The 10,466-nt window shown below is 34.8% G+C and overlaps 1 protein-coding gene across 14 annotated transcripts; it reads left to right on the top strand.

The window, feature by feature from the left end:
- The first annotated feature begins 2,755 nt into the window (after positions 1–2,755).
- LOC147398358 (transcriptional corepressor LEUNIG_HOMOLOG-like) lies at positions 2,756–9,177 on the top strand. 14 transcript variants are annotated; one of them, XM_086447531.1, is made up of 10 exons: positions 2,756–4,257; positions 5,274–5,328; positions 5,424–5,473; positions 5,553–5,659; positions 5,772–5,826; positions 5,914–6,013; positions 6,760–6,947; positions 7,062–7,185; positions 7,267–7,376; positions 7,892–9,177. In XM_086447531.1, exons 7-10 carry the CDS (start codon positions 6,927–6,929, stop codon positions 8,078–8,080), a joined length of 444 nt encoding a protein of 147 aa, XP_086303657.1. In that variant the 5' UTR covers positions 2,756–4,257; positions 5,274–5,328; positions 5,424–5,473; positions 5,553–5,659; positions 5,772–5,826; positions 5,914–6,013; positions 6,760–6,926; the 3' UTR covers positions 8,081–9,177. The 14 variants fall into 14 exon arrangements, with proteins under 14 accessions (XP_086303657.1, XP_086303653.1, XP_086303654.1 ...); XM_086447527.1 differs by lacking the exon at positions 5,553–5,659; XM_086447528.1 differs by having other exon boundaries at positions 5,553–5,826.
- Positions 9,178–10,466: the final 1,289 nt, after the last annotated feature.

Raw genomic sequence — 10,466 nt, 5'->3', positions numbered from 1 at the left:
ATCACACCACTGTGGTTGAGATAAAGCCTGACTCGCACAGGTTGATTCAATGGTCTCAGGGAGGAGATGTTTAGACACAGAGTTGAGTTGTTTGGGTTTAAAAATTTTGTTCATAGACCAAGTGGTCATTTGGTGAAGTCATTGAACAAGTGGGTTTGAAATGATTTGATTATTCGGGTTTTTGGGGATTTTCGGCTTGTCCTAGTATTTGTTCAATAGGTGAGGGGTGAGGAAGCAATGAGTTTGAATCATGTAGAAAAGTATTGGGATTAGAACTAGAAGATGATGAATTATGACCTAAATTTTTAGATGAAATTTGAACTGAAAGAGAAAAAGGGTTGACGAGATTACCTAAGGATGATGCGTCGACGGTGTCTTCACATTCCGGAGTCGTTGATGCAAGCAATAGTGCAGACGGCGTTGGCGAGGGCACGGGTGTGTCCTGGGCATCAAAGAACATAGGGACATTTTGGGATTGTGGTGTTTGGTTTTTCGATTTGGTAGAAGGAATAATGGGTGTGTTTGGTTCGTTGAATAGCACATGCCTAGAAATGTAAATCTTGTGAGTTTTAAGGTCAAGACATTTGTAGGCACTTTGGGTTTGAGAATACCTGAGAAACACACAAGGTAAGGATTTTGACTATATTTTATGAGTGTTGTAAAGCCGGGTAAGTGGGTAACAAAGACACCCAAATTTTCTTAATTTGAGGTAGTTTGGTTTTTGACCAAAAAAAGCTTCAATAGGAGAAATGTTTTGAAGAAGAGAAGTTGGTTGCCTATTGATGAGATAGGAGGCCGTTTGAAAAGCGTGAGGCCAATATGAAAAAGGTAGCAATGTATCATGGAGAAGAGTGAGACCTGTTTCAACAAGATGACGGTGATGACGCTCGAAAACACCATTTTGTTGTAGTGTGTGTGGGGCAGTGGTATAGTGATCAATATCATTGACCAATAAGAAAGATTTTAAAGCAATGAATTCCCCACCATTATCAGAATACAAATTTTTTTATTTTGGTTTGGAAGCGTGTTGCTACAAATTTTTTGAAGTGAGGAAAAATTGTAGACACCCCGGATTTTGTAGCCATTGGATAGAACCACACGTATTTTATGAAGTGGTCAACCAAAATGAGGTAATAACGTGATCCGTCGATTCCAGTATAATGTGCGGGTCCCCAAACATTAGTGTAAATAAGTTCAAGTGGAGCATGACTTTGAAGACTATTGGTATGAAAAGATTGTTGATGTGCTTTATTAATGGAGCATGAACTACATAATTGAAAATTATTTTTTGTTTTGACTACGGGAAGAGAAAAATTCTTAACAAGATGTTGGACTATTCTAAGAGATAGATGCCCAAGATGTTTGTGCCACCCATCAATTGAGGTCTGTTCATGCACATTAGCAACCATTTTGGAGGTGGGAGACATCATTGATTTCGAAAAAATGTAGACACCATTTTTACATGCTCCTCGAAGTAGAATTGCCCCCATGATCTTGTCCTTCACAAAGAAATGAAAAGGGTGAAATTCAACAACAACAATATTTTGTTTGGTAAGATGATGAACTGAAATTAAAGTTTTGGAAAGGTATGGAACACAAAGAGTATCACTCAAGATAAAAGTGCATTTGGGTGAGTAATTTCAAAGAACCAATGTGTGAGACATTCAAACCTGAACCATCACCAAGAATTACTTCATCAGTACCATCATATTCATTGTGAATGCAAGAATTTGCAAGATCACCCATTATATTGTGAGACGTTGCTGAGTCCATGAGCCAAGTTTTGTCTTTTCTGTTAGAAGAGGTTACGCAATTGGCTGTGAACTCATTGTACTGAAGCTGAGGATAGTACTTTGTGGTATGGCCCATTTGTTCACAAAATTGATAACGCAGTGTGTAACTTTTCTGGTTGTTATTGGGCTTGCCAAACCCATAGTTGGAGTGATGTCCATCACGTTGGTGACCATTAGATTGACAGGCTGAGATTTGGCCTTGGTTACATTGAGATGCTTTCGATTTTTAAGACTTCTTTGAGAAGTCACTCCCAGATGAAGGTTTTCCTTTGTTTGTGTAGTTAGTCGTCATCACCATCTGCTGAGTACCAGCCTTCAAACGTCGAAGATAAGATTCGTGACCTACCAAGAGGTCGTGCAGCTCTTCAAACATCAATGGCTTCTCCCGTGCTCTGATTGAGGTAGAAATCTCAGGAAAATCAGGCCCTAACTCATTCAAGACATAGAGGGTTAAATCATCATCAGAAATTGGATGATCGATGATGGCAATTTCATTCACCTGAGCCTTCACAATATGCAAATAGTCAGAAATTGACCTATTTCCACACTGAATCAAGGTAAGTTCCTCCTTGAGTTGCACAACCCGTGTTCTTTATCGGCTAGCATATAACGTTTTGAGTTTATTCCAAACCTCGTGTGATGTTTTTGTGGTAGCTATAAGCGGTGTACTTGTGGGAGATGTAGAGGCTAGGATGGCACTGAGGATAAGTTTATCCTGTCGAGCTCAATGAGTTTTGTTGAGTTCGATAATTGAAGTGCCAAGGGGAGAAGGGCAAGAAGATATGCCATTGACATAGTCAAGCAAATCATAGCCAATAAGGAGGGCTTCGAATTGAGCACGCCATTGAGGAAAAGTGGAGGGTGTTAACTTGTCATTGATTTGAGCAGTGATATTGAGGGCAATAAGTTGTTTATCAATGTCGGAAATGGGTGGGTGTTGAGTGAAATTTGATCTAAGGAAGACGACATATTTGGGATCGTATGCTCTTGCGAGAAATGCTCTTCTGATACCATATAGAAGAAATAACAAAGCTGTTTTTCAATGAATATTTTCCCATACTTTTATTGATGTAATAAGAGCTAACTTATATACATAGGTAGGAAAAACTATTTATGGCAATGTACATAAATTTGGCTAAAAATATGCAGTAGTTACAAATATACAAAATTGATTTTGAATGATCTTGCTTGATTGTAGGCTAGATGTGCTTTGTTCAATCTTGGCCTTGATTCTTACAATCTGTCTTTATATAGTGGTTGAAGAGTTGCATAGCTAATATTATTTTGCTTAATTTAGTTATGTCTAAAATTTTACCGATAATTCATCAAGAAAAGGGATGCTAACTTTCAATCAAGGGTAAACCTAATCTCGACAATTGAATGTCTAATATTCTCAAGTCGAAAGTTATTTCTAGCATGCCAAATTTCTCACAACAATAATAAAGGAAGTAATTGAGCTTAGAAATTTTCTTGAAGCCTTGGATTATGTACACACCAACTACTAATCATCTTGATTAAATAAGTTTTTTATCGATTGAACTCAATGATGTAAACACATGAAGACTCTTGTTTCCTAGTTCACTTTCTCGATTGTATTTGGATCTGCTGTACTAGATTTTCCATGTGAAAAAAACATGGATTTTATTTCCCTAGAACAGATAAGTAGTTGTATTTTTCTCATATGCTAGAAGTATAGGATTTTAATTAGAGTTACCCATCATCTACATCTGCGTAGAATCAGGCATTATATCTTTGTTTTTTCAATGTTGGACCCATATTAGCAAAAAGTCTCATTACAAGAAGACAGTGAATCAAGAACCAAATTATAAAATGAATTTTATTCATTTCTAATTAAAAACGAGTTTAAACCATTTTATCAAATAAAGTCGTTTTAATCGTATTTTAAATGACCCATTTCCCATCTCATTATATGGGAACGAGCCTCTCTCTCTCTCTCTTAGCCACTCCCTCGAGCAAACTCTCTCTTGGTCTCTCTGACAGTTGCTCCCTCGATCGAATTCTTTCTTGATGTCATCTCTCTCTCTCTCTCTCTCAGTTTATCTCTTAATCCCTCCCTCGATCGAACTCTCTCTCTCGATCTCATCTTTTTTTCTCTCAATCGCTCCCTTAATCGACTACTTAGTCACTTCCCTCTTTAATTCGTTGTCTTCATATCTCTCTTTCTCATTGTCAGAGAACTCGAAAACCCCCAAAATCTGAAACTTCTCTCTCTCTATCAGTCGGAGAAGAACTCCCCCAAAATCTGAAATAACATCTCTTTCAATCTCTCTCTGACAACATTTGGGAGTAAGGAGATGAAAGATATAAGAAGAAACCTTATAAAAATTGCGAAACTGAGGTTGAGATAGGAGGAAACTAAGAGAGATTGATAGTTTTCATAAATTGCCATCTTAATTTACTTCTTGAGATTGAAGAGTGATTCTCAGATTATTGAAATTGAAAGGTATGTAATTCTATTATTCGATCTGAATTTTAATTTAATTTTTAAAGCTAGGTATATTTATTTTAATTCAAATTCTTCTTCTCTTGATTTATTTCAGAGCTTTTCAAAATCAGTAAAAATATTCATATTGATTCGATTTCTCAAAAACAATCATCTCTGTTTCATCACTAGCTCTAGGTATATATAGCTTTCTCGTCTTTATAGTTCCTCTTAATCTTCATCGATTTCTGCTCATCTTGTTCATCTATGTTGTTTTCATTTGTAATGTTTTGATTATGCTCTTTCAGTTGTTTTCTTTGGTAAATCGATTGGAATCTGTATGTTTTGTGGAGTTTGATAGAAATTATTACAAATCCGAGTATTCATGCTAGTATTGTTATCTAATTCATGATTCTGAGTTGATTTTTAATCAAGGAAATTTTATTTCGAAAATAGTTATTAAAGGCTCATATTGTTCTTTTTTGTCTCTTCTTTTGGTATTCTGAATTTTTATCAATCTTTTACTGTGCATAATATAATATAATTTTTATCCTGAGAAGTAGACAACTTTCGATGCCTTTTATCCGAAGTAGCAATATGGGGATGAGGATTACTACGGTTATCCTCTTCTTTTTCAATGATGATAATTTCTCACTAGTATTTGAATATTAGCTTCAGTTTATATTAAAATCCGTTATGCTTGATCCAAGTATGCGACTTATATTACTACAGAAGATGAAGCATCCCAATTAAGGTTTTATGTGGATGAGCCTACTTTTACATATTTGCATTAAGTGAGTAACTTCTAGTCCTAGTCTTACTGTTATGGGAGTAGCTAACTTCTAGTCCTAATCTTACTGTTGTGGGAGTAGCTCTTAAGAGTTTTCCCTATTTTCTTTAATTTGATAGGCCTAGCATAAGTAGTTTGTGAGTTTTTTCAAACTGGTGTCAATGAACACCAACTTTAATACTTATCAACTAAAACCCTTTTTATCTCCGCCATTGTAAAATTAATATTTTACATTGCCGGTCCCAAGCCCGGATAAAGGAGGAGGGAAAAGGATGATCCAAGGAGTATTAAAGTGTTAACAGGTATTGATTTTCTTCCTTTTTTTTTTTCTCAAAACTTATTGGTAATATGGTACTAAATCTTCAACATACTAACTCTTTTTCTTGATGTATAACAGTCTGTTATCGACAAGGAGAGACGAGGGAATATTTGGGAAAAACTGTACAAGTGTGTTTCAATTGTTATTACCAAACCTCAATAACTTTTATATGATCTTGAATTTTATATATGGTTTTTCGTCTCCTAGGTTGTTCTTCACATTACATATGTCATTCAAGAGTGGATTAATTGTACAAATATATTTTATTTTCCACCTTGTAGGTGAAGGCGGGTGGGTTTTGAACTCAAGTCATGGTATCAAAACTCACAAACCTTACCAACTTAGCTAAGTTGGCACCTCCTATATATGCAAATATTGATTTTTCTTGTGAGTGTCTTATGCAAATATGGTGTTGTGTCTCTATAGAATGAAAAATAACATTGTGGGTATGCAGGCAAATATAGAGCAGCTCCTTGAGAAGGTTTTTGGATAATTGTTATCTCCCTGATTGATTAGTTTCCATTATTGATCATATAGAAATCATTCACCTTGTCTTTTACCATTGCAGATTATGTCTGTACAATCACAAAGTTAACCCGTCGCTTTTTGAGAAGAGAGAACATATAGAGAAATTGCATCGCATCTAGAACCTTCTGCGTAAAGTTCAGGTATCGCATTGAATTTAAAATTTCTCAAGTGCCTACCTATGTTACTGAATTCTGTAATAAATTATTATGATAAAGATGAAATGTCAACTAATATTTAATTTCAAAGCTTGGAAACAACCCAAAAGATGTATATGGATTTGATTGAATGGGTTCTTGATGAAGTCCTAGTGGGCCATACTTAATGTGATAAGCAAATAAAGAAAAGAGGAGTGTGAATTGACAGTTTATTTAATGAATTCCTGCAATGAAGGTTCAAAGACCAAATATTTGGTGGAAGGGGTTCACTAAGAATTTGATAGAAGCTCTATGAAACTATGTATCACAAACCTATAATATTATGGCAGTCCAGTTTCTGTTTTACATGTCGCTTTACACAACCGTTTTCATTTGAGTTGATGCCTCTACTACTGCTCCTTGTCCAACCAACATTTTCATATTATTTACATTGCTCCCTGAACTGCTCTCTTGTTGTTCACACCTATCTTCATTCCTCTTAGAAGATTACATATGAGACATTGTAGCATAAGTAGATATTTTTTGCTAACTTAGTTTTATTAAGGTTATTTAAATCATGCTACTTTTTAGCAGCACCTACTCTAAAGGTCTTCACTATTTTAAATATGCTATGTATTCCGTTTTGATGTTTATCGATATACATGAGAAACAATTTCTTTTAGCTTTTAATTGCCCTGTTTGTTAATTTAAGGATCTAGAATTGAAGTCTGTTCTCTGCTTTCAATATGTAGAAAAGCTTTTTGTGCGCATATCAAAAGAGGATCAACATCTTCTTTCTATGGCTTATCAGATGTAGGATAGTGTTCGTACCAATGAGGCTCCTTTCATTATAAAAACAGGTTGTTTCAGTTGGAGTGTGATTGAAGTATCACTACCTAACATTAAAACAACATTTGACATGCTCGGCCTGTCATATATGGTATGAATTGCATGGACATATTAATGTGTGTAGTCTTTGTTGTGGTTGTGTTTTAATGATCTAACTTACCTAATAACGTATGGGCTTTTTATCAGTTGTCATTTGATATTCTAGGAAGACATGGAACCTTTTGGAGACAATGTGGAATCATTTCTCTCCCAAGATGATGGGGAAGGACGTGACATTTTTAGTCCGTCAAAAATAAGTCCTACCCAGCATAATACAGAATCCTCCAAGGGTATTATATGGTCTTTTGTTCTTTTTCTGACAGTAACTTTTCAACAAACTGTATCCCCTATGATCATATTCACTATTTCAGGTTTTACATTCATTGAAGTTGGTCGTATTCATCCGAGCAATAGCAAAGTTTTATGCTGTCATTTCTCTTCAGATGGAAAGTTGTTGGCTAGTGCTGGGCATGAGAAGAAGGTAATGCATGGTTGCATGTGATTGAATAACCATCTCTGAAGCTCATGGCTATTTGCAATGAGTTGATAATAGAGTCCAACTAGCCTTATTAAGTTAGTAAGGATTTTACCCTTACTTAGGGTCCTTGGGCTCACTTTGTGGCATCCAAAAACATGATCCAATGCTTCAAGGTTGTAGAGGACAAAATTCTACGAACATTGAAAAAACAAATTCTAATTTTTCTTTCACGTTGAATTTTACTTATAAATTTGGGAGTCAGGTGGAAGTTCTGTAGCCGTAGTGAGTCTTAAAATCTTACTATGTTAGTAAGGAAATTGTTTTTCTTACTAATATATGCATTTGTATGTTCCAGAATTAGTGTCCATTTATAATAAGCCTATTGAGTTGTTTCCAGTTGTGTTCCATGTGAGCTCCTTAATGTCCATGTGTAACTATAACCATGTCAGTTTCTCAGCAGCACGTAGATCTATGAAATTAATTCAAGTGAAAATGATATGGGTATTGTTTCATGTTAGTGGGTTGTTCTATGGAATATGGACACACTGCAAACAAAGAGCACCACAGAGGAACATGGCCTTATAATTACTGATGTTCGTTTTAGATCGAATTCAACTCAACTAGCAACATCTTCATTTGATAGAACCATCCGACTATGGAATGCAGCAGAAGTAATACTTTCTATCTCCATTTCTCTCCTCATATGATGTCTGTCCATGCCTAAGATGTTCATAATTTAGATCATTTTGTTGGGTGTTTATAGTCCTCTTGTGATAGTGGTTTGTATTCTCTTATGGAGATGCTATGCTAATTTAAACCATAGTTCACCAAACCTTACATAGTGTCTCTTTTGTAGCCAAGTTATAGTTTACATACATATACTGGATATGGTTCACATGTTATGTCACTAGATTTCCACCCTAAGAAGACAGACCTTTTCTGCTCTTGTGATGGTAATGGCGAAATTCGTTTTTGGAATATCAGTGAGTATGCATGTACTCGTGTTTCCAAGGTTCGTTACTGAACCATCACGTCTTAATAACTTTCTACTTCATTTCATAGATTACCTTTGTTTTCTATGTTTCCATCATTTGGTGGAGGCAGGGTGGTGTGTCACAAGTAAGATTTTAGCCAAGAATTGGACATTTACTGCAGCGGCATCTGAGAATATTGTGTCCATCTTTGATGTTGAGATGGATAGGCAAACACTCACAGTACAGGTTATCTTGATCTATTGTTGGTAACATTTTGGTTGAGACTAGTAGTAATGAAAAAATGTGTTGCATTGATCTGTTACTTTAAAATATCTAATCAAATCTCAATTATATTGTATTATTATTAATCAGTAACACTTGATTATACTGAGGGACATACCAAAGAGGTACACTCAGTTTGTTGGGATGTAAATGGAGACCTTTTGGCATTTGTAAGTCAAGACTCTATGAGGGTATGGTCATTAGCCTCTGGAGAATGCATTCACGAGCTCAGCTGCAGTGGGAATAAGTTCCATTCTTGTGTTTTTCATCCAAGTTATTCTACTCTCTTGGTGATTGGAGGATATCAGACCCTTCAATTGGCCCTAATTGCACGTGACCAACCATCTCAACTTACTAATTATTACATTACTAAAGATGAAAGAGGAGCACTAGCTATAACCATAGAAACAACAATGTAAAAAGAGTAATTTTTGTGTAAGATTTCCTTGTAATTTTGGATTTGTAAATTTTGACTCATTGTAACTCTTTTTGTGTATAAATTAATGTGATAGAGAACCTCGATGTTTTATATTTGGGTTTATTTTGACCGTGGGTAATAGGTGCGTAGAAAAAAATAATTAAAAATTAAATTTTTTTAAAAAGTTTAGATATCGGTTCATAACCGATGCCTAAAGTCTCAGACTTACGACATTAGTCTTATAGACATTGGATTTTAAATCGATGTCTTAGATATTTTCTTTTGTTATATAAATGCAGATTTGGAATGGTTTTTAGCCGTTCCAAATCTTGAGATCTAGAACGGTTTCCAGCCCTTTGAATTCATTAATGATGCCTCGATTAGAGATGGTCTGTCAACCGTTTCATATTGGATTAGGAACGGTTATAAATTGTTCCTAATTGCCATATTTGTTGTAGTGTCTTATAGCACACAAACTGTCAAAGTGTACATAGGTATACACCCAAAACAAGAATAGCGAAGAGGTTGTTGTCAAAGTGTCACAAGTAACTTGCTCAATAATAAGAATACCAAATTCAACTAGGTTAGGTCTAACTTTTAGAGTCATTCTCTATGTAGCATTACTTATGATAAAAGGATCATTGGACAGACACATGAATCCATAAAGTCAACTAGGTCAAGGCTTACTTTGAGTGATTAGAACTCTAGTTTTTTAGGATGTTCATTAGTGTTGTTAATAATTATGTGGGTCTGATTGGTGGTCTGTCGTGGGAGAAGGGAAGAGGCAGATTTGTGGTGGTGTTCTTTAGTATTGCATGTAGGTTCTTTGAACTGTATGTACATGAACTACTACAAAAGAAAAAAAAAAAACGCTTTTAAACGCCCTTATTTTTTTAATAAACATTGTTGTTTATAAATAGTAACATCTAAAGTCAAGGTATCAATGGGTACCCATTTAACTGAAATCGAAAATCTCGGTTTTGGTTGCCTTTCTATTGGAACTGATAAGAGTCAGGTCTAAAATGGAACCGAACCGTTAGGTTCTATCCAATGGGTACCCGAAATCGATTTGTGTTGTCTTTTATTTCAAAATTAATGTATGTTCTATAATGTTCTTTAATTTTGCATAAATATTATCAATTGGAGCTTAAAATGAGCTTATCTCTTATACAAATTTATTCTTTTAAATAAGATAAAATTTTATATTGGAAAAAAAATCATTAACTTATATCTTTAGTATAACAAACTATAACTAAGTTAATAATTTTGTGGATAATATGCTAGTTTTTTTAAGGAATTTTTTTTTATAATGATTTGAAATACTTTTTTCTCATTCGATGTTGAGAAAAAATCTAGAGTACTTGACTCTAAATGCACAAATATTGGATATAAACAAGTAAACAATTTACTTGTACTATA

The sequence above is a fragment of the Akebia trifoliata genome, chromosome 7 (genome assembly GCF_017979445.1).
Source record: "Akebia trifoliata isolate Shusen 1 chromosome 7, ASM1797944v1, whole genome shotgun sequence".
In the NCBI taxonomy this organism is placed as follows: Eukaryota; Viridiplantae; Streptophyta; class Magnoliopsida; order Ranunculales; family Lardizabalaceae; genus Akebia; species Akebia trifoliata.
The sequence above is the reverse complement of the archived record's forward strand: the minus strand, read 5'-3'. Positions and strand labels throughout refer to the sequence as shown.